Source organism: Dipodomys merriami, unplaced genomic scaffold, assembly GCF_024711535.1.
Source record: "Dipodomys merriami isolate MVZ:Mamm:240054 unplaced genomic scaffold, mDipMer1.0.p SCAF_8, whole genome shotgun sequence".
NCBI classification, from domain to species: domain Eukaryota; kingdom Metazoa; phylum Chordata; class Mammalia; order Rodentia; family Heteromyidae; genus Dipodomys; species Dipodomys merriami.
Genome location: NW_027206401.1, coordinates 5,285,176 through 5,309,256, shown reverse-complemented (window position 1 = coordinate 5,309,256; position 24,081 = coordinate 5,285,176). Strand labels below are relative to the sequence as shown.

General features: G+C 49.0%; 1 protein-coding gene across 1 annotated transcript; it reads right to left on the bottom strand.

Moving 5' to 3' along the window:
• Slc22a2 (solute carrier family 22 member 2) lies at positions 1 to 23,877 on the bottom strand. Its single transcript, XM_070010082.1, has 11 exons — positions 23,342 to 23,877; positions 20,953 to 21,056; positions 16,570 to 16,724; positions 15,563 to 15,731; positions 12,698 to 12,812; positions 10,636 to 10,742; positions 9,350 to 9,564; positions 7,861 to 7,969; positions 7,023 to 7,135; positions 5,378 to 5,477; positions 1 to 688 (listed from the first exon to the last, which is right to left on the bottom strand). Exons 1-11 carry the CDS (start codon positions 23,750 to 23,752, stop codon positions 622 to 624), a joined length of 1,665 nt encoding a protein of 554 aa, XP_069866183.1. The 5' UTR covers positions 23,753 to 23,877; the 3' UTR covers positions 1 to 621.
• Positions 23,878 to 24,081: the final 204 nt, after the last annotated feature.

Below are 24,081 nucleotides of genomic sequence, written 5' to 3'. Positions count from 1 at the left end.
TTCTTTAAATGTTCTAGAGCTTTAATAGAAAGTACATTTTTGGAGTTACCTGGTGTAAATACAAGAGGAATGAGTGATTATGAGTTAGATTTGTTTTTTTTTTAAAGCTCTTTTCAAGTCTAACCAAGATAATAATCAGTATATTTAAATTTTTCTTCACCTGGGAAGGTGAAGTTCAAAGTTCTTGTAATTTATTCTGGACCACTTGATATTGCTCTAAGTGTTCTTTATGAAAAGAGACTCTTTTCTCACAACTTCACTGTTTTTCAATCATTTTGCATTAGTTTCCCTGGCCCACAGCACCCCTGTGTATTTTAGCTTAATGTCATTACAGAGAAGGGATTCAAATAAAGAAATACAAAGATAGTGAAGAAAGTTCTAGCAAATCAGCAGCCATTGTCCTGGGCAGGCCCAGCACAGCGGGAGCTGGTATGCCTGGAAGGAGCTGGTCTGCAGGTAGATTTTACCCAGCAGTACAGCAAACTCCGATCGCTCCAGGTCGACAGAGCTCAGGGATGAGTAAGGCTGACTTGTGCGAGCTCCGTGCTGAGGGATGACCTTTTTGCTCTGGCCTTGTATTGACGAAGCCAGGCCCAGTGAGACTCATGGCTGGCCTCCCCCTTAGTTTCTTGGAGTGTCTGATTTCTTGACTTGGAGATAAATCATCTTTTCTTTGTATTTTCTTGGTCTGTAATAGGAAACACAGTTGGAGAGGGAAGAAAGAGACTATTAGATGGAATAACAAACGAAAGTGTGTAATAAATAAACGAAATACCAGGTATGATTTATCCAAAGGTTGTCTTGCACAGTGCTATGAGTAATGATTTTCATAACAAAAATGGACAGAGCTCGGTAAATTACTAGAAGGGGATGATCCCAAAACTCCTCTAGAAGTAGAATCAGCCTACAATGAACTACTCTTGAGAGACTTCACTATCCTCTGTAATAGGGAACACAAGTAGAGACTAAATATGACCTTTTATCAGTTAAAGATGATGTCTACAAAATCCAGACACTTAGCAGTTCTCAAATGTAGTTTGGGGCTTTCTGTTGCCGAAGTCATTTTCCCCCAGCAGCCTGGAGGGTTAAGAGAGCAGTGAAAACACTCGCTCCAACTGCAGCTTCGCAGTCGTCTGTCTGAGCACACTGGGTGCTGTTCCTCGCCATGTTCCCACTCATGCCAGTTCAGGCGTGGGCTGCTCCAGCCCCTGACTACCTGTGCAACCCTCCATGGGGACACGGTCAGTCCTGCCTCAGTTTCTAGACCAGCCCAGTCTGAACTGGGGTTGGCAGAAGCTCAGTAAATCATCGTGTTGTTGTTGATCAGGCCCCAGTGGAAGGATAATCAGATCTCTTAAGCTCCCGCAGTCTCTGTGCCCAGTAACCGGACATCATTATCTTGAAGAGCAACAGCACCAACAACAGCATCAGAAACAGCAGCAGCCACAGAAGCCTTGTCAGTATTACCAGAAATGACAGCAGCAACAACAGCACCACCACCAACAGCACCATCAACAGAAGTGCCATCAACAGAAGTGCCATCAATAACAGCACCAGCAAAAATAGTACCAACAACTGCACCATAAACAAAAGTAGCACTACCAACAGCACCATCAACAACTGTACCAACAACAGTACTACCAACAGCACCATCAACAACAGGATCATCAACAATAGTACCACCAACAGCACCATCAACAACAGCACCACCAACAGCAGCACCACCAACAGCACTATCAACAAAAGTACCACCACCAACAGAACTATCAACAACAGAACCATCAACAACAGCAGCACCAACAATAGCACCACCAACAAAAATACCACCAACAGCACCACCAACAGTGCCACCACCATCAACAAAAGTACCGTCAACCACAGTACTATCAACAACAGCAGTAGCAAGCCCCACATCAGTAATAAGCCCAGGAACAGTTCCAATAGTAATAGCAGAAACAACAATGACAGCAACTCAACAACAAAAATCTCACAACAACAGCAACAAAAATGACCATGGCAGCTTCGGCAGGAGAAACACCAACAGCAGCAACTGTAGCGTCAGTTCTAATAGCAGCAAGAGCAGTAGCGATGTCATGAACAACAACTGCAGCACCACCACCACAAGCAGCAGCAAAGATGACAGCAGGACCACTGACTGAATGCCCAGCAGTGCATGGCTTGTCAGTGGGTTTCAGCATTGTGTGTCAGTCATCAATGGGTTACAAAGAAGACCTGTGCACATCAAAAGAGGGCGGATGGGAGTTGCACTAGTCAAGACCAGTCATGAACATTAGCTTTTGCTGTCATGGAGAAGGAATGATGCACATAAGCAAGACAGACAGGGTCATTTGTTTTATTCTATTCTGTTTTTGTGTCCATCCTGTGCTGTCCCTGAGCTTTTGTGCTCAAGGCTGGTGCTCTACCACTTGAGCCACAGCTCCACTTCGGACTTTTGGTGGTTAATTGGAGATAAGAGTCTCATGGACTTTTCTTCTTGGGCTTGCTTCAAACCTTGATCCTCAATTTCAACCTCCTAGTAGTTAGGATGACAGGTATGAGCCAGGGAGGCTGATTAAGATCACTCAGATGGGAATCTGGTCCTACTTGAGTGTGGTCTGTCAGATTCTACAGCCCAGGCTCTTCAGCCTGACATGGGAGACTGATACAATGCCATAAAAGGGCTCCAGGATCTACCTGTAAGTGTTTGCAAGGCTCCTGCTTTGTATGTGCCAGGCGTGAGGCTGGCCACGGCACAAAGCTCACAGACAGACTTTGCATCATCCTGTGAAGAGATGCCCCCATCCACAGGAAGGTGAGCTGACTAGAGGAGCAGGTGAGCTCATCTAGATCAAAGGCTTCAAACTCAAATGTCTGTTTGAGCCAGCCAGAGAGCATACGTGTGCCAGACACAGGCTGCTGGGAGCGGTTGGGGCCTTGGCTTGCCACAAAGGGCATGCCCTCACTGCTCACATCGCTGCCACAGGGCATGCTTGCACAGTGTTTCCACATCTGGTCTTGTAACCGGTCGGTCCTGGAAGTCCATTTGTATGGCAGTTCTTGCTGTAATAAATACTGTATGGGCCAAAGAAAGCATGTGGGAGCCTGGTGCTCGGGGGCTGCCAGGGTGTGGCCTCATCCTGAGGGGAAAGGCCTCCTTTCACCTCTAAGATGGAACTCTAGGAAAGTCCGGGTACTGCAGCTCATCCACACCATGCCCAAGTCCTGGGTATGATTGCTACATGCTTGCTCTTTATAAAATGCGTGGAATTCATCTTAGTTCCTGACAAACATGGGCCAGAAATGGAGAAGAGAAAATAAAATTTCTTTCTTTTTTTTTGGGGGGGGGGGTGTCCGGTCGTGGGGCCTGAACTCTGGGCCTGGGCGCTGTCCCTCAGCTTTTCAGCTCAAGGCTAGCACTCTACCACTTGAGCCACAGCGCCACTTCCGGCTTTTTTCTTTTTGCTTATGTGATGCTGAGGAATCGAACCCAGGGCCTCATGCATGCAAGGCAAGCGCTCTACCACTGAGCCACCTTCCCAGCCCCGAAAATAAAATTTCTTTTCTTTTTTTGGGGGGGGGAAATAAAATTTCTAAGCATGCAATATTAGAAGAAAATCTTTTGAGGAAAGGTAGCACATAGGCTTCTCTTTATTCAGTGTACTTTAAAAATAGGTCCATATGCCACCACACTCTATAGCCAACCAATGAATGGTTCTAGCACATTCTTCTAGAGATATACACACAAACATATGCACCCCCCCATACCTTACACTGCCCTGCAAGCCTGAAATCACAGCAAGTATTGAAATTATGACATGTTTTTTGTTATGCACAATGCAGTATAATTTATAAATCAGGCACAGTAAGATGTTTGTTCTTATAGGACCTCTTAGCCATCTCAGCATGTATTTAATATTTGTTCCTTTCCTTCCTAAGTCTTGAACTTAGAGCCTAGGTGCTATCCCTTAGTTTTTATTTTGTTTTTGTTTTGCTCAAAGCTAATGTCCTATCTGAGCTCCACTTGTAGATTTTTGTTGTTGATCAATTGAAGATAAGAATCTCATGGATTTTCCTACCTGGGCTGGCTTCAAATGGTGATCCATAGATCTCAGCCTCCTCAGTAGCTAGGATTACAGGCATGAGCTAGAAGTACCTGGCTAGAAGTCTTCACTTTTGTGAATGCAAAAAGATGGAATTTTTGTTTGTGTCATATTTACAAAGACATTCCTCATTATGAAGACATATAGATGTGATGAAGATCTATGGCCTCATCATTATTTTTCAACTTTTGAGTCTTTGAGTCTGAGTTTATGTCAGAGTATGATGAGATATGGATTCCAATTAGTCTTTCTCTCCAATTTACTAGGGTGGTCTGGAAAGATATAGTGCACAGAGACCAGAGAACCTAGGCAGCTCAGGGAGGCTCAGGGCAGCTCAGGGAGGCTCAGGGAAGCTCATGGAGGTTCAGAGCAGCTCAGGGAAACTCAAGGAGACTCAGGGAAGCTCAAGGAGGCTCAGGGCAGCTCAGGAAGGTTCAGGGAAGCTCATGGAGGTTCAGAGCAGCTCAGGGCAGCTCAGGGAGGCTCAGGGAGGCTTCAGGCAGCTCAAGGAGGTTCAGGGTAGTTCATAGAGGCTCAAAGCAGCTCAGGGCAACTCAAGGAGACTCAGGGAAGCTCAAGGAGGCTCAGGGCAGCTCAGGAAGGCTCAGAGTAGCTCAGGGTAGCACAGGGAAGCTCACGGAGGCTCAGGGCAGTTCTGGGAGGTTCATGGAGGATCAGGGAGGTTCAGGGAGGCTCAGAGTAGCTCAGGGTGGCTCAAAAAGGCTCAGAGCAGCTCCTAGAGGCTCAGGGAGGCTCAGGGCAGCTCGTGGCAGCTCAAGAATGCTCAAGGAGGCTCTGAAAGGTTCAGGGCAGTTCAGGGAGGCTCAGGGCAGCTCAGGCCGGCTTAGGGAGGATCAGGGAGGCTCAGGAAGGCTTAGAGTGACTCAGAACATCTCTGGGAGGCTCAGGGAGGCTCAGAGCAGCTCTGGGCAGCTCAAGAAGACTCAGGGAGGCTCTGAAAGGCTCAGGGCAGCTCAGGGAGGCTCAGAGCAGCTTAGGGAGGCTCAGGGAGGCTCAGGACAGGTCAGAGAGGCTAGGAAGGCTCCGAGAGGCTCAGGGAAGCTCAAGGAGGCTTAGGATGGCTCAGGAAGGCTTAGGGTGGCTCAGGGCAGCTCAGGGAGGCTCAGGGCAGCTCAAGGTGGCTCAGGGAGGCTCAGGAAGGCTCACAGCAGCTCAGGGCAGCTCTGGGAGGCTCAGGGCACGTCAGGAAGGCTCAGGACAGGTCAGGGATGCTCAGGGCAGGTCAGAGAGGCTCAGGGAGGCTCAGAGCAGCTCACCTCAGCATGTTCTCCACGTCGTCGATGGTCTCAGGCAAAGCCTTCCCTTTGGTCTCAGGTAGCAACAAGACCAGACCTCCAGCGATCAGGCCAACTACAGCTGAGGGATGTGCAGACACAAGGCACAGTAAGAACGGGGTGCTTAGGCTCTGTGACACAAGCTCCCTGTCTAGTTCTTTTTGGGGGGAGAAAGTGTTCTGTTTTTATTCACCCCTGCCATCTCTGATGACCTTGTTTCCCACCCTAATTTTTACACTGATTCTGATCACCACTGGTTTACAACTCCTTTTAGGGAAATTAATACTAAATATTTTGAGTGAAGGTATTCTAGGCTAGAGGACATTGCCACAGGGTTACGATGTTTTGGAGCTAGAAACTAACGATGGAAACAATCTAGGAAGAACACAGGCCTGCCAATACAAAGCACTTAGTAAAGGAACGAAGTCAGAAACTTGGACCATTACAGCAAATAAGAGTATTAGATCACACATTATTGCATAGTTGTATTAAAAAAACACAGCCAGGTCACTGAGTTCAAATTCAGGAGATGGCTAAATTCTTCTTGTTCAATTTTGTCTCTAGTTATATAATCTTTAATAACTGTATTGATTTTTGTTGTTGTTGTTGGTTGTAGGTCTTGAACTCTGGGCCTAGGCACTGTCCCTCAGCTCTTCAGCTCAAGGCAAGCACTCTACAACTAGAGCCACAGCACCACTTCTGGTTTTCAAAGTGGTTTATTGGAGATAAGATTCTCACAGATGTTCCTGGCCAGGCTAGCTTTGAACCGAGATCCTCAAACCTCAGCCTCCTGAGTTGCTAGGATTATAAGGGTGAGCCACTGGCACCTGGCTGAGTTGTTTTTGTTGATTCATATTCTGATACTATTGACATATTTATGCTGTAATATAATATGTAGTATATTACGTGTTCCCCATTATTGAGTGGAAGTAGGATGTGGGGTCTTTACTAGAGCATCACATGCTGAATTTCAATTCAGCTCTGCCCTCAAAATGGCAGGAAGGGCCAGGACACCATGACTTCTGCGTACTAGGCGCTGACTCACCCACTCTGGGGCCTGATGCTGAGCTGAATTCACATTTGTCATGCCCTGGCTTCCGGGGCAAACTGGACTCTGGTGCTGAGATAATTCACCCTCTACATTGTCCAGTGGCTGCTTGGTGTGGTATTACAATGGATGCAAGCAACGCCCACCCGTGGCTGGCAGCCAGCTAGCACCTGAGACTCTTTTTTTACTTTTAGTCTTTTTGAGACAGGTTTGCAGATGTGTGCCACCGTACCGGGCAGGTACATTTCCTTGACTGTGAATTTTGTTTCCTCTGGTTTTGGGAATGTAAACACTTTTCCAAGTGTCAGGGCATGGTGGTGAGATGGGGGTAGATGGAGTGTGTGGGGGCTGCAGGAAACATTCTTCCCTCTCACACTTCCTTCAGTCCATTCGTCCCCCCAGGGTGGAAGTCCTGCTGAGTATCAGTAGTGACCAGTAGCATTTGAGATTCACGCATGGCTACTCAGTATTGCTAATATTCTAATTACCAGTAATTAGCTGCTAACGGCCACGACGCCTTTTTTGCTGGGAGGAAATGGAGGCCCCTAGAAGCACAAAGGAGTTTGTGGAGTTTCTCACCGAACACCACCAGCGGGAGCTGCAGCCACACGGCGGTGAGGCGGTAGACCAGGAATGGCGTGAGGATGCCGCCGATGTCACACAAGGAGGAGCAGACGTGGACGCCAAGGTTCCTAAACCAGCAGACATGGGTTTCGGTGTGTGTGTGAGTGTGTCTGGGGGGGGCTGGGGGTGGATGGACGTGGAACTCAGGGCCTTGCACTTCTTAGTCAGGCACTCTACCACGGCAATCACCCCACACACACACACGCACACCTTCTTTTTACTTCAGTAAAGGGGTTGTCATGTCTATGCTCAGCTGGCTTGGACCACGATCCCCTTATTTATATCTCCTTCTTTGCGGGAATGATAGACATGGTTGAGATGGGGTCTCACTCATGTTTTGCCTGGCTGGCCTTGAACCTGGTCATCCTTCTATTTTCTGCCTCCCTCAGTCAGTCTCCTGAGTCGCTGGGCTTATATGAACCCTATACCCAGCGCTGATTTAGAACATTAATGTACCACTGAGCCGTATCTTCCACTCCACACCATCCTGAATAAACACTTCCCTGAATCGTCAAAACAGCTGAAAACCGAAAGCCACTGTTCACATTATTGTCAGTGCACAAACATGGTCGCCACGCGCGATTGTCTCTGCCGCTCTGGTGTACGGGGTAGGAAATGTTTTTCTCTTTTCTCTGTCTTGTGGCCTCCCTGTGCTGTTTCTATGAAGTCGTTCCTGAACCCCCCCCCCCCCCCCGCTCCCTCCTGGCGCCGCCATCCTCACTCTGTGCTGTTGGAGGTGGGTGTCCTCTCCCTCTCCCCAAACCAAGTGTTCCCAGCACCCCTAGCGGCTCACCTGATAAAGGTGGGGTACAGCTCTGCGCTGACCAGACAGACCATTTCGAAGGCCACCGTGATGCTCATCCTCCCCAGGCACGCCGCGGTGATTTTCAGCCACTGGAGCTCTGAGGGCAAAACACAGCACTTAGCCGCTTCAGACGCCGCACGGCTCGCGGTGCCCTGGCTCCAGCGCTTATGATGTTGTACACGAGGTACATGGTCCCTTGACTCCAAACCGTGGCCCGCAGGTCTGTGAGGGCAAATCCCACAGTTCTGGAGGGGCGGATGACAGTGACAGCAATCTCCACGGTCTGTTTTTACCTCAGGTGCAATTCTGTGTGTGTGTGTGTGTGTGTGTGTGTGTGTGTGTGTGTGTGTGTGTGTGTGTGTGTGTGTGTGTGTGTGTATGTGTATGTGTGTGTGCTAGTCCCTGGACTTGAACTCAGGGTCTGAGTACTGTCCCTGATCTTTTTTTTTTTTATTTTAATTTTTGCTCAAGGTTGGTGCTCTACCACTTGAGTACAGCTCTGGCTTTTTGGGTAGGTAATTGGAAGTAAGAGTCTCACGGTCTTTTCTTGCCTGGTCTGGCTTTGAACTACAGTCTGATCCTTAGCTATCAGTCTCTTGGGTAGCTAGGATTATAGGTGTGAGCCACTGGCACCTAGTACAAGATTTAAATTTTTAAAGGGGGTTTAGGTTCACAGCGAAATGAGGAGGCAAGTATGGAGCCTGCCCTTGACATCGTCCATCAGCACCCTTTGCCAGTGCACCTCACAGCTGGCCTGGCTATTGGGTCCCGGCACCTTCAGTGACCCATCCACACCAAACCAAGTCCACTGTCTCCGTGAGGGTCTTGGTGAGAGTCTGTGGGGCTGGGCAGTCGTGAAGACTCATCCTGCTGTCAGTGTCACGCCGGCATCCGTCATTGGAAGTCCTGTCCACCAGTCCCTGTCACCACAGATCTTGTTTCACAGTTGTGCCTCAAGGATCCTCTACCTTTCCATCTCAGTTGTAATGAGAACAGAATCAGGCAGGTTTCCAAAGCTGGGGCAACCTTGTAGAACATCCCAGACAAGGGGCATGTGTTAAATCGTTGCTGCCCCAGGAGGGCTTCTCTTCCCTGGCTTCCACTCCCATTCAGTGAGAGAGCACTGTACAAGGAGTGGAGGCCCTAGGTCATGATTTATTGATGGAATGTGAGTTTTCCCATTGACTGCAGGATGATCCAGAGGTCATAGAAGTTGCTGGAAAGTTCCAGAAAGTTCTGATCTGTCCACAGCCCAGGCTGTCTTTTCTAGGCCTGCCAGTTCTGAGGTCTTCAGAGCCTCTTGGGTTTGGTCCCACCAGGGCACCACTGGGTGTGTGTGACGTAGTGAGTGGAGCTTAGGCAGGATGCTCAGGAGGATGGCAACTACTGCTGGCTGTCTACTGAAATGGGTCTGTAGGGTAAATGACACCCCCATCGAAGGCTTTGGGGACAAGACCCCAGTAGAGTTACGACTTACCATCAGGGATGAACACCGAAGCTAGACAGGCCACCCCTGCCAGCATATTTGACCCAGCCCAAGGGTACCGGCGGCCAACACGGTCTATGGTGAAGATGATGATGATGGCAGCCGGGAACTCTACCAGGGCAGAGTAGAAGAAGTCTAGATAGACATTGTCTGCGGCCAGGCCCATGTGCATGATGAGGCCCTGGTAGAGAACAGAGCTTGTGAACCTGAGCGAAGAAGAGAGGCAAGGTCAAGAGGAGCCCCCAACACACAGCACCAAGAAGAGAGGATTCTGGGAAAGTAGAGCTGGTGACAGGTGGTCTTTCCTTGTGACCTCACTGCTGCAAGCCCTTTCTTATCACTTGTCTTCTGGCTGGTGCATTTGGTGGATGGTTGGGACCCAAAAAGCAGAAACAGAGAAGCAATAGGCACAGCTTTCTCTGGCCAAGAAGAAAGCCAAGGAGAGTGAATGGCCAAGCAGAGTCATTGCTGGAATAACTCTGCTAAGTTATTGACGCTGGTAGATCGTTTCTGGTCTTCTAAAGCATTTGGGGCCAAAAGGATGAATTGCTTAATTCAAATCTTAGAAAGCAGAAGACCGAATGGGTAATTCCCATTGGAATGATTCCTTTTCCGGCCTGAGGCAAACGCCATTTTGCCTGTAGATTGACTGACCCCCAAAGTGGCATGATTTCTAAGGGAAAATAGGAGAAGCAGCAACAGGCATGAATGTTTAGAAAAAGAAAAGGAGAATGAGGCCGAAGCTCAGGGCTGCCTGTGACCAGCTTTATGCTTCCACCAGGAAGAAGGGGCCTTCTTGCCCTGATGTGGGGTGCAGAAGTCTCCCAGAAGAAGTGGGGCTCATGGGGAGAGGTGCTGAGAGGGCCTGGAGCACAGAGAGAGCAGTGAGGCGCGCACCTCACCTGCTGGGCCAGTGGGTTATTCTTGTTCCTAACTTGATTTACTAACTAAGAAAAGACGAAGATCATTTCCATGGCCGGCCAGCTCTGTGTTCTTGTGCTCTGGGCAACCTCAACCGTTGGTTCTCCACTGGGGTCTACATTAGAATCCTCCAGAAAGTTTGGAACTTTCACAGGCTGATAATGCGAGCTTCTGGAGGTGAGGGTGTGACTCTACTGGGGGAAACCCAGGGTGAGCCTGGCCTGTTCTTCCCACAGAGACCGCGGCCACCCACATGCCGCCCTCTTCCACAGCTGCCGAGCCCTGGGTTAGATCACGTTGGATGACTGTGATTAGGTGAATCTGGAGAGACTTCACAACAGATGAGAGACTCTTACCAGTTGTACATCAGGATCAAGGTGTGCTTCCTGATCTGAGGGGTTCTGATCAAGTCCAAAAAGGAAGGGTGCAGCGTTCCCACGGCTTCCGCATCTGTACTCAGGCTCTGAGAGAAGAAGGCAAGAATGAGGCGCTCTCTGCTGGAGTCTGGGGTCTCTGGTTGGAGTCTGGGATCTCTGGTTAGAGTCTGGGGTCTCTGGTTTTTCCTACAGAGACTGGCAATATCACCTTCAGCTCACCACCACCCGGTCCTGTGCTCAGCACTGAGCCTTGTTCAAATTGTTAGAAAAATCCTACAAGTTATTTTGGTCACCCTTTTTACAGAAGAGGAGCTGGAATTCAGAGACGTTAGGTGACTGGTGGCACGGATCAAGGGAGACCTCTGGGGAGGCTCGGTGGGGCGTCACGAAGCCCAGCCTACTGGGCCTCCCCCTCCCCAGGACTTCATCAGGCTCCCTATATCGCTTGTCAGGCCCGAGGTTCAGGCCTGGGATCCGAACATTCAGACCAGCACCGGCATCACCTGGAGAAACAGTGTAAGAAGACAGAGGGCTGGTGGCTGGGAGCTGCTGTACCCAGCTCGGAACACCCGAGCAGCCCAATTATGGAAGACGCGGTTGCTGGCAAGGAGCGCTGCCCCTCCATGCGAAGGAAGAGAAACCATCGCAGTGACCCGACCACCATCGCCAGAACTTCCTCTCCCTTGGCAGTGCTGGCTTACCTGGGATTTGCGTCCTGGTCGATCCACACAAGGATCGGAAAGCCAAGAACTGGTGCCATCCAGACATGAGCTCGCTGGTGGCGAGTACATCCATCATAACTACCCAGGGAGATGGAGGAACAAAGACAAAAGTCTTCCATGCCCCCATCCTCCGCCTGAATGCTGGGTAAGTCTCAACGCCTTACAGCTAACTTCTCTTAATCCTCCTTCAGAAATGATTTACCCCAATGTCACCTAATTTTTGATTAGACTTTATTTTCTCCCTTCCAGCACCAATCACGTGAGGAGGTTTGAATTCACAGAGATGAGATTCACAAAAGGTGAAACTTCCAACCCCAAACTTTAAACCAATAGACACCTCAGCGACCTGACTTTGCTGAGTTTGGGTGAGAGCTGATGTGACTTAGAATGGCTTAGAATGATTTATCCAAACGGTTTCAAATTCTTCCAAAACACATGTGCTTAAACGAGTGTTTTCTGGATCTAGAGATCTAGACACACCAGGAAACGTGAGCACCGCTGTTAAGGCAGCCTGGCAGTGCCACTCAGCTTTCCTGAGATAGAGGTTCCTCCATTGGCTGTACCGTGGTTTGAGCTTAGGACTTGTGTGCACCAGTTGAACCTTCAGTTCTCTTGGCGTTCGGTTGAATTTCACTATTTTCACTGGACACATCTCAGACTGTAGCCCTCAGGCCTATAGCTCCTGAGTGTCCTTGATTACAGGTGTGAAGTACAATGTTCTACTTGTGTTTTTGTTTTCTTTTTTTTTTAAAGCATATGTGAGTTGTTCAAAAGGTGGGGCCATTGTGATATTTCCACACATGTAAAGAACGTGTCCTGATCAGCTCCCCCTCCCTCAGTTTCCCTCTTTCACCTTTTTAAAAACGATTTCAGCAGGTTCCATTGTTCTATTTTCACATAGGCTTTAAAAAACAAAACTGTGTCAACTCTACTCGTCCTCATTCCTCTTCTTTGCCTACTTAGTACTGGGATGGGTCTTGCTAGCTTTCTAAGCATTTTTTCCCTTGCTGGCCTCAAATCACAATCCTATTTCCATTTCCCAAGTGGATGGGCATATAGGTGTAAACTACTGTACATGGCCTCCACCAACTTTTAAATGCTTTATGGTTCTCTTTGGGTCTACAGTGTACCAGCTATTTAAGGCATTCTTCCAGGGAGTCACAAATCTCATATATGAAATATTCTATGTATCTCCCTATACGTGGACTGAAATGCAGATTCTAGATACTTCTAGATTCTCCCTTGGGATGACAAGTGTGTGGTTCCCCCACTCTCCCAGTTCCCTGTCCCTGACTTGGATGTCTATGGCCGTGGCTTACCTGAAGAGAGGCCGGCAATGATTTTCCATTTTTCTTGGCGATGTGCTTAATGACGCCCATGGCCTTGCCATTTTTGTTCTGGGAGATCAGCCACCTGGGTGATTCCGGTATGCACCTAGGGTATAAAGGTGTGGAGGGGAAATGACTGCCCCCTCCCTTGATTTCCACGATGGGATTTCTGCAAGGACCTTATACAGCGAGCTTTAGTTAGACCACAAAGGGGGCAGATTGTGCATCTCATGGGGCTGTGTGGTGCTTTCCTCCTTTAAAGGCTGACTTGTCCTCAGCCTTACCATGAAGCTTTGGGGGCTCCCTCTTTAGAGATTTTTGGGTGCACCTGCAGGCATGCTGCATGGCAGGACTCAGCTGAATGTGCAGCTTGTGCTGCCTGGAGGAGGAGTCTGTCCACCCCACTGCACAGACCCCTGGCTTTGTGAAGTCCTGAGGATGGAAAGGGACAATGGCAGAGGTAGAAATGTGCAGGCTCTCACAAGTGGGGAGCAAGGAGCAAATACGTTATGTGATATCAGTTATTGGGTATGTTATCGTGAAAGCTGATTTCCCAAGGAATGAGGTCAGCTCTTGAGGCCAGGAGGTCTGAAGCTGTCACATCCAGACCTCATGGTTTGACCTTGGCAGAGCACTGACTGCTGTCAGGCTCAGGGACGAGGAGCGGGAGGAAGGCCCTGGTGATAGAAGTTAGTAGAAAACCAGCCAATCGGAATTCTGGCCTACAGAACTCGCAGATGGCAGGATAAGCAGATCAACTAAAACCAGCAGGGCCAAGAATGGGGTCAGGTCCTACAAAGGACAAGGAAGCTAGAAGGACAAGAGAATGAGGAAATAAGGATAGGAGAGTAAATATGAAGCATCACAAAAAGAGAAGGGACCACCAAGTAGAAAGCCATCTCCAAGGAGTCTAATTCTCACTATTTAACCCAAGACCAGATTCTGTAATGAGGAAGCCAAGATGGCAGAGACGGGCTGAACTATTGTCTCTTGTGACATTACTATGTCACAGGTTCTCGTCCTGTTCGAAGAAGCTCTCCTATCACTGGAACTAAGTTTGCATTTTGCCTTAGTTATCGTGCCAGATGCGAGGATGGAAGTCATTTAGCTTCTCTAAGCTTTCATATTTGCTGCATTGGCTGAGAACTTAGGGATTAAGTCTTTTCCTGACTTGGCTTTATCCAATGGCTACATTGGTAGGCTTCAGGAAGCCAGGTTGGGATCACAGCTCTGGGAGAGAAGTTACTTCAAGTCAGGGCTCAGCAGGACCTGGGTGGTATTTCCGTGGGAGGGCCATGAGGAAAGGGGCCAGGACTTGAGCCTGGCAGGCTACTCTGCTCCTTCCGCATCTCTGCTGGGCCATTTTTCTAGCTGGCACATGGTGCCCGTGCGGCTCCGGTTGCCTGGCTTCAGGAAGCCCAGAAGCAGTCTGGCCATGAGTCGCCTAAATGAGGGGCCAACAAAGCGGAGAACCAGGAGCAAAATGGCAGGAACCTGGGCATCCTACAGGTGGACCTGGGAGAGGACTTGTGGCTCACCCAGATGGAAAACCACTGTGGGGGTAGAAAGGAATGCGTGGGAGAATTAGGAATAGTGAAGGGAGAGCCCAGGAATGGGAGTTCTAGCTCAGCCCCTGAGTTTGGGGTCTGTTCTGAAGTAGCTTTTGCTAGATGATAAAGTGATAGCTATCCACAGGCAGTCACCGTGGAGCCTTGCTACGGGAATCCTCGCCTGGGATGGGAGCCTAGACCATCGGGAAGCTAGACCACAGGGAAACTGGACCACAAGGGAACTGGACCCCAGGGAAGCGGGACCACAGGGAAGACGGACCGCGGGGAAGCCGGACCACAGCCATGCAAACGGACCTCAAATAGCTGACAGCGTCTAGGCTAGGCAAGCAAAGCAACAGCCAGCAAACAGTGGATTCCAACTACAAGTGATGATCCAGGTGGAGGAGGTGGACACAGGAACTCACCGAACGTAGGGGAGGTCCCGCTAGGCCTAGGCACTGGCCAGGCAAGGCTTGGGGAGATAGGGAAGATTGACCAGTGCCCCCCGCCTCGCCCCCGTGACTTCCACGCCCACCGTGTGCCTGTCACTACCCCCTTGTCTCCATGGACAGCCTTGGATCCCTTGCACTTCTCTGGTTTTGGCAGCTCTGCATTTATGTAGTTTTCAATAATTGGCAATTGCTTTGATTCTGGCCCTGTCTCATTCCTCTCTCAGCTCTGTTCACTTCCTCTGAGCCATCTCATCTGTCCCCATGGTGACAACAAAGGCATAGATGAAATGAATTTGAATTCTAGATCGTAAGTTTCACTGGTCCTGGGGAGCTGCCTTTCATTACCTCAACTTCAGCATGTCCAAAGCTCAACTCATAGCCTGCTACCCTTTCAGTTCTTCTTCCTTTTAAATAACTCCCCACCAACATACAGACATGTGTGCTTCCCTTGGACTTGCCTGGCTAATTCTGATTGATTGATATGGTCTAGAGTGTCCCATTGGCCTTTTTTGCTATCACAAGTGCTGGCATTGATTGGGGATGTCTGCTTTGGGCATGGGAATGGAGGAGCTGTGATATGAGTAATGCCTTCTCCATCCTAAAGTTTCCCCTAAGGAGGAATAGAATAGCAACAGTGATGTTGTCCTCCTTGAAGAACTGTCCCATTGTACCCTTGCTGTTCCAATACCATGAAACGCAAGATCATAAAAGTTTGTGTGATTTTTATCTCAGGCCTGCTGGGGGTGGAGCGAGGGCGGGGGCAAGGGAACCATAGAATTTATTTAGAGGCTTGATGTTCAAAGGGAAGGAAGATATTTCAACAGCATTCATTGTCTTGTTCCCAATAGACTTACCAGTAGTAGAGCAGGAAGCAGAAGTTGGGCAGAGTAACAGTGAGCTGCAGCCACCGCCAGTAAGGAAGGGCATAAGCCACCCCGGACAGCACCAGCAGCCCCACGGTGAAGGCAGCTTGGTAAAAAATCCCCACTGTTCGGCGGTAGTCCAGCCCAACAAATTCTGTAACTGCAGAGAACAAGGGAATGGTCAGCAGCATTCAGATTATGAGGATACCAGGACCAGCCTGGCATAGGAGCTCATGCCTGTAATCTTAGCCACTCAGGAGGCTGAGATGTGAGGAGGACCAGTCTAAGAACCATGCTCTGTCTACATCGCAAAATGTAGCTATCATTTATGATTAGTTGCCAATTTCAAAGTGTCTGATCCTTTTATATAAATGCTACTTGAATATAGCCCAAGGAAAAGTAATGATAAGATTAGTTCCCAAGACCAACTTAGGGTGGTAATTTTCCTTCACATTATTATAAAGACTCTATGCTTTAGAATTTAAATGTTTGTATACTCCATAGGCTTGTACTGTTACTCAAGCTACTGATGAGTAGGTAGAAATGACATCCCTCATTCTACAAGCGGCTTGCTGGACAGCGTAGGTCCACCACAGCGCCATCTCCTTGTGTGTAAATCCAGGACAACTGTGGCTCCTTACACTGTGTGGATGTGCAGTAATGGAGTCCCTTGTACAGCAGATCCATCTATTGTCGGGTCTTCTAGCTGAATAGATTTGGTAGGCTAGGCTTTCTCCCCATATAGCTCTCCCAATCCAGAAAACAAACTTTGCCAGAGTGATTCAGGAATGGGAGATGCCAATGCGTGCCTGCTTTCTGCCTTCATCTCTCCATTCTCTTAGGGGCGATGCTCAGTGAGCTCATGGAACGGTGTATAGAATTCGTGTGACACAAAAGAGAAGTCTCCAAGGTTTGTCTCAAAACCGAGGCCTTTCCCACCCAGCCCCCACCCGGCTGCACTGGTCACAGCTGCCCCGGTGCTGTACCAGCACGCTTACTCATGATGTAGCCGATCAGCCAGCCCGCTTTGCTGACCAGCCCTTGGATCAAGCGAAAGATCAGCATCCACGTGTAGTTTGGGGACACAGCCATGAGAACCCCAGAGACAGCATTGATGAGGATTGTGACCAAGAGGCAGAACTTGCGACCAAACCTGCCGGGAGAAGGATGAGGACCGGGAGCAGAATTATTTGATTCATGGAAGAAAATTCATAGAAGTTACAGACATCTAATCAAAACCAGAGGTTAACTCCAAATTGCAGGCTTTGGTTCTGTTTAAGGCTTTTTCATCAGCATCCTATAATTTGTGTGTGTGTGTGTGTGTGTGTGTGTGTGTGTGTGTGTGTGTGTGTGTGTGTGTGTGTAAGAGAGAAGAGAGAGAGAGAGAGAGAGAGAGAGAGAGAGAGAGAGAGAGAGAGAGAGAGAGAGAGAGAGAGAGAGAGAGAGAGAGAGAGAGAGTTCCTGGTGCTTGAACTCAAGGACTGGGTGATGTCCTTGAGCTTTGGTGCTCAAGACTAGGGTTCTACCACTTGAGCCACAGCTCCACTTGGTGATTCATTGGAGATACCAGTCTGATGAATTTGCCTGCCATGATACTCAGAGCTTAGCATCCTGAGTAGTTAGGATTATAGGCTTGAGCTACCACCTGGCTTCAATGTTTTTTATTTGAAGGATGCAAGCTTCAACAGCTTGGGGATTGGACCGTTGGACCAGGACATAGAAGGGGAAAAACTGGCAAACCGGCTTTAATCACAGCCTTACCACTTACCATGCTATTGGGCAAGTTCTTCAACTTGACTCAGTTTCTTCATGGCAAAGACCTAAGTGAGCCGCTGGAGGAGGGGAGGAGGACTCTGTGAGATCGGACAGCTGGGGAGCCAGGAACTGCTTCCCTGCCTTTCTGCCTCCTGTCTGGGAAGCTCATGCTGTGGTTTGGATGTGCTTTGGTCCCCAGGGATTGTATGCTGGGGTACCCTGTGCTCAGTGGACTGCAGTGGGAGGCCTGTGGGTCTGGGGTACTGCTCTCCAAAGAGATCAAGGTTGTTCTTGGTGAGATCCTGAATTCGCCCTCCAGAAATGGAGACCTCTGACTTCCCTCTGGCTTCCCGTTTTGTGATGTGATCTCTGTGGCTCTTGGATGTGCCCTCTGCTGTGAGAGCCTCAGCAGAGCTGAGTCAAAGCTGGCCAGGGCCATGCCCTGGAACCTCCTAAGCCAGGAGCTAAGTAAACCTCTTCTCTTCATACTCATTTAGCCTCAGGTATTTTGTGATATCCAGAAAGTAGACTCGCCTAGCTGGCTACCAGACAGCTAAGTTGGGGATCAGCCCTCCTGGCAGTGTTTCGAAGGACCCCTAATTCATTGTTATTGGCTATGTAGGCAGTTTTTCATGGAACGCTGTTATCTTCACTGGAATGAAGGGTTTCTCGCTAAGGTTGCTAATGGTGACTGAACATTCTGTAATTGTTTCTCTTACTGAGGAGCAACTGTGGGGACTGTTTAACCATTTGAAAAGAGTCTACAACAGCATTAAATATTATCTTAAGATGTTAATATTCTGAGATTTAAAGTTCAAGCAGTATTACTAATACTTAATGTAAACTACTCAACTGAAAGCTGTTTAGACCATGTCTTTTCTGAATTCTCCTTTAATGATTAGCCTCCTGTTGTAAATTAAATTAAAAGCCTTTCAGAGTCACATCTTGCTTAATTTTTAGCCTCTCTTCTGCTCTCATTCCTTTTCATTTCTCTCCCTCCCTCTTTCCCTCTACTGTTTCCTTTTTGTCCTTCCTTTCCTTCTCCCTTCTCTCCTTTTCTTTCCTTCTCTCTCTCTCTCTCTCTCTCTCTCTCTCTCTCTCTCTCTCTCTCTCTCTCTCTCTCTCTCTCTCTCTCTCTCTCTCTCTCTCTCTCTCCCTCCTTACCCTTCTTCTGTTGGTTTCAGTATTCTTTTTTACATGTTTTTCACAATGTCCTCCTAGTTTTCTCCAAAAAGCCACCCTAGCTGAGGATATAGTTTTGTGGTCGAGTGCTCACCCGGCATGCACAAGGGCCTTGGTTCTATCCTTCGCAAAAAAGGAAAAGAGCATCAGCTTGTTGGACATATTTTTAAAAAATTCTCTATAGAAGGAACGTGTGGTATTTAGTGTTGGTCTGACCTGTGAGTAAAATGGATTTGCATAAAATTCTCATCCCATTCATAGGCATTAATTCTGCAGAAAATAAACGGTTTCTTGGGCGGAGAGCTGTGTGGGCTGGCGCCTCCTTCACCCTCTCACACACAGGTCCAAGTAGAAGAGAAGGAGCAGCAACAGATGGACCGACCAACAGACAGAACTCCAGACAGTGGAGGAAAGGCACAGACATAGGTGTCTAGCATGGGGAGCAATGATGAGTCATCAGCTTTCTAGAGCTTCCCCGGGAACAGGGGAATGAGGTCATGAAGCGGGGTGGGGGGAGACGGATGGATTATAACTCAGGAATGCACTGTCCCCGGGGGAATTGGACCCCCTCCTACTCCTTGAGTGAGATGTGAATAATTAACTCCCTCCTTTGGGCTGCAGGGTGAGGCCCAGGAGGGTCTGGGGGCTGGCAGGCGTCCTGGCCGGTCAGGTGTTAGTGCCTCCACCTCACAGGGCACGGAGCAAGGCCTCTCCAGCCTCCCGGGGAGTGAGGCCGGACCTTGGACTCCTCTGTTAATGTGTCCGTCTCCACTTCATGGGCCACCTCCGAACAACCACCCTCAGTTTTGTGGCAACAACAATAAAAATGAATGCGCTTCCTCTTCCCCTCCCTGCTGAGCATGGCCAGGCCAGGAGAAGCCTGGACAAGGAAGCCGAGCAGCAGTTTACAAATATATCAGGATGGACGGAGCTGCCACTGGGCCAGGGCCTTCTGGGTAAGCTCAGGCCCTTGGACAGACACCGCTGTCCTCAGGAACCTTCCACACACTTGGGTGTTTTTTTGTTTTTTATGTTTTTGTTTTTGTTTTGGCCGGTTGTGGGGCTTGAACTCTGGGCCTGGGCGCTGTCCCTCAGCTCTTCAGCTCAAGGCAAGCCCTCTACCACTTGAGCCACAGCGCAACTTCTGGATTTCTGGTGGTTTATTGAATATAAGAGTCTCATGGACTTTCCTGCCTGGGCTGGCTTGGAACCATGATCCTCAGATCTCAGCCTCCTGAGCAGTTAGGAATACAGGCATGGGCCACAGTTGGCTGGTACACTTGCAAGTTTTAGTCCAGCCTGGCAATTTCACATAAGCAGATAAAGCACCCTACCTGTGTTTAATATTATACCCACAGGTCTAGGTTATGTCAGAGATCCAGTCAGGACAGGCATGGAATGGCAGTGTATTTACCACTTATTTCAGAATCTATCTATCTATCTATCTATCTATCTATCTATCTATCTATCTATCCATCCATCCATCTATCTCATACATGAGTAGGAGTATACCATGAATTTACAGACTATACAATTACAGAGGATTAAAGAGAATAGTACCATCCAAGCACTGACTCAGAGAGGACAACCTACTTGCAGCTGACATTACAGATATTTGATCACTGGCCACGATGGCCAGGTAACACAAAGTGCTCATGAGACCAAGGACTCATTCCTTTCTCCTTTGAGGACTCTTATGACTACCCACTGGTCTAGAGTCCTGGTTGAGTGGGAATCCAATATGGTGGTGAATGAGAGATGCAAGGATGGCTTGATCCATGCAGATAGGGAATGTGAACATGCAGAGACACAGATTCCTCCAACAAGGCCATTTCCTGCCAGGAGTCCTAGCTCATCTCTCCAGCAACACAGACAAGGTGCAGCAGTCTGCACTTCTCTCGCATTAGTCAGACCCCACTCTTTTTTGTTACATTCGTGCATTCTGGGTTCCTCACACTTAGTCTGATCTGATGCCCAAGGCCCGATCCAGGAATTCCTGCAGTCCAACACGCAATGGGGGAGATTCTACAATGGCTTTAGCTTTGGGGGACCCCTGCAGGGCACAATGGAACTCATGGTCCCTGAAGGCTTCTGGCCTCCAGGTGGGGGGTAGAGGGGGACGAGATGAAAATAAACTAGAAATTCCTATAGAGGTTAAGTCATTTGTTACTCTCCCTCCTGGCTGTAAGCATTGGATGGGCTACAAGAAAAGAGTGCTGTCTAATACTGACGTCTCCCTTGAGGACTTCAGAGAATTGGGAAGTTAAAATATGAGTCAGGGTTACCAAAACAATGGAAGAAAGCTAAGATTGTAGAAACAACAGATGTTGGTTTCCAGTGGTCTATGTGTTTGTGGAAAAGGAAGATTCAAGCAGGGCAGGTGAACCAAGTGTTAATCCCAACCATGGGATTTTTTTCAAGCGTCCCACGGGTGCTTTACCTACCTGTCTGCTAGGTAGCCAATAGCCACAGCACCGACGAAAAACCCTACATTCACCGCCGACTGAAACAGGTCCAGCATCCAGGAGTTGGCGCATACCAGGTTAAACTGTCCACGTGTTTCCAAGGAAGAAAGGAAACAAAATCCTGTTAGAATCCTGTCCACTGCCCCTCAGCCAGGGAGCTTGTGGAATGTTCTCTGGACTGAGCTGGCATGGCTGAAGAGCAGCAACCCTGTTTCCTGACCATGTTCGCTTTCTTATCAGTCCCAGAAGGGTTGCCTGAAGACCATATACTGTCACCCTGGCAGTGCCACTTGGTCAAAGTGTTGGATGTCCCCGCTGAAAGTGGGTAATTACTCTGCTTATAGTCCATAGCATTTCCCCTCTCTAGTGTTAATAGATGACACAGCTCCCATGCAGCTAGGTGAGATGGCTTTGAGCATCTCTTAGCTGCCTTAATTTTTTTCCAGTACCAGGGTTTGAATTCAGGGCCTGGGCACTGTCCCTTGGCTTTTTTGCTCAAGGTGGACCCTCTACCACTTGAGCCAAAGCTCCACGTCTGGCCTTTTGCTGGTTAATGGGAGACAAATGTCCTATGGAGTTTCCTGTTCTGCATGGCATTGAACCATGACTCTTAGATCTCGGTTTAGAGTCTAGGCATGAGCGGCCCTCACCCGAGTCTCGTAGCTGTCTTTCTTTTTAAACACTGAAGGATTGATGGCTGTTGCACCTGTCTCATGTGGAATAACCAGCGATGGTGGCAAGGTGAACAGATGCTGGCCTGGAGGATGTGACATCAGGAGATCTGATTTCTAGGGCTAACTGCAATGCTTTGCTCTGTCCTGAGCCTTAGTTTCCCCATCTCTCTGTAGAACCTCTCAGAGTTGCATGGCTTTAAGTTCATAAGCCTCTGTCTGTAGATAGATTCCCTTCCCTTCCTTCAAATGCACCTCCTCTACTAGATGCAGTTCACACACAATCTTCACATCACCCAGTCTTTCACACTAAACAGGGAAACCTGCTTTCTCTGTATTTTCAGGACAGCCCCTCCCCACCTGGCTTTGCCTCCAATAAATGTCTCCACGTTTCTTTTCTCTTCTTGGAATACTTCACAATTATACTTTACCATGTTTTCATAAAAATAATTGTATAACCACACACCAGTGACTCATGCCTATAATCCTAGCTACTTAGGAGGGTGAGATTAAAGGATCAAGGTTCAAAACTAGCCTGGGCAGAAAAGTCTGTGAGATTCTTATCTCCAATTCTGCAGTAAAAGGCTAGAAATAGAGGCATGGCTCAAGTGGTAGAGTGCCAGCTTTGAGAACAAACAAACAAGCCAAGTGAGAGTTTGAGCCTTAACGTGCGTATGTGTGCACACACGTGCACGCGCGCGCGCGCGCGCACACACACACACACACACACATACACACGTGCACGCGAAAATTATTCTGTGGTATAACCCCCAGCCTCAAAGGTTTCATAGGAACACTTAGGGCAAATTCAAGAGAAATTTACAAAAGCACATCATAAAACACGGTTGGGGTGAATGACACATCATTTCCAGTGTCATCTGTATGGTGGGAGAGGACCGGGGAGGTGGGGCTCCGGGAAACAAGCTGGCTGCAGATGGTTCCTCTTCGGGGGTGGCATGTGATGCTCTCTTCCTACTTTCTTGGTTTATGGCTCACACTTGGACAAACTAGAATGATCAGTGTCAGAATTTGAGGAAGTTTTAACTAACGACTCTATGCACATTAGAAACCACTACTTTCATTTGGAAACTAGGGTTTTAGAAAAACCCCTTAGTCCTAAGAGCTTATCTGGGCACAGTTCAAGGTGCCAGTGGCAACTGTAAATCCTAGGGATTCAGGAGGCTGAAACTTCAGGATCTCAGTTCAAAGCCAGCCTGGGAAGACAAATCTGAGAGTCTCATGTCTCTAACCAAGGAAGGAAGGGAGGAAGGAAGGAAGGAAGGAAGGAAGGAAGGAAGGAAGGAAGGAAGGAAGGAAAGAAGAAGGAAAGAAGGAAGGAAAGAAGGAAAGAAAAGAAGAAAGAAAGAAGGAAGAGAAAAAGAAAGAAAGAAAGAAAGAAAGAGAAAGAAGAGTAGAGGTATAGATCAAGTAGTAGAGCACCAACCTTGAGCAGAAAAAGCACAACATGAGGCCCTAAATTCAAGCCCTCGTACCAACACCACACACACACACACACACACACACACACACACACACACACACACACACCACCACCACCACCACCACCACCACCACCACCACCACCACCACCACCACCACCACCAAAACACCACCACCACCAAAATACAGGTCTTTCCAAGTGTCTTAAGAAAAGCTCAATTCTTTGCCTTTTCACTCTGACTCCTGTGTTCACTTACCTCGGTGACAATGGAGGAGCCGGGCGCGTCGTACACCCAGCCGTGCTGACAGGGCCGCAGCGGCAGCTGGCTCCTGTTGGCGGCCAGGCTGGCCAGCGGGTCCACACAGCCCGGGTCGCTCCGGTTCCAGTCCACCTTGTACTGCATGCACTGGCGGAGGTGGGCCTCGTCCGCCGCGCCCGGGCCCGGCACCGTGTAGTTCAGCTCCTCGGCCAGGCTCCAACCGCATCGCTGGCTCAGCTCAGCCACCCCGGGGCTCCGGCAGCGGTGCTCGGGGGTGAAGCCCAGGAAGACGATGCCCACGTAGATGGGGGTGAAGGCAACGGAGATCAGCGATAAGAGGAAAAATGTCTGCTTCTGGAACAAGTGGAATTCCCCTATATGTTCTAGAATATCATCCACAGTTGGCATGGTTCCTAAAGGTGGGCAGGAGGTCTCGATCCTTCCTCGGCACGGCCCCAAGTGCTGAGGGCAGCAGGCCGGGCCAGCTCTGGACAACTCCTGACCACGAGTCAAAGGGTGAGAGCTAGTTTACTTTAGACAGAGACCAGCCTTCGGGTTGGACTTTCTTTGGGCGGGCCAACTTCAAACTGTGTGCCTCTCCAGCAGGGAGGAGGGGGGGGAGGGGGGGGGAGGGGGTTGGGGGGTAGAGGACCTGTAGCCACAGGAAGTGCCTGGGCGGGGCAGACCCCTGGAGAGCCACATCTTTTTTGTTAAATGTAGCATCATCCTCTGCCTCC

What these genes read in the sequence shown, in the direction of transcription:
- Slc22a2 (XM_070010082.1), bottom strand. Translation starts at nt 23,752, where the DNA reads ATGCCAACTGTGGATGATATTCTAGAACATATAGGGGAATTCCACTTG. An exon ending in ATTGGCTACCTAGCAGACAG is followed by an intron (nt 16,725 to 20,952) that starts GTAGGTAAAGCA and finishes TTCTCCCGGCAG; the next exon opens with GTTTGGTCGCAAGTTCTGCC. An exon ending in CTGTACCCCACCTTTATCAG is followed by an intron (nt 7,136 to 7,860) that starts GTGAGCCGCTAG and finishes CTGCTGGTTTAG; the next exon opens with GAACCTTGGCGTCCACGTCT.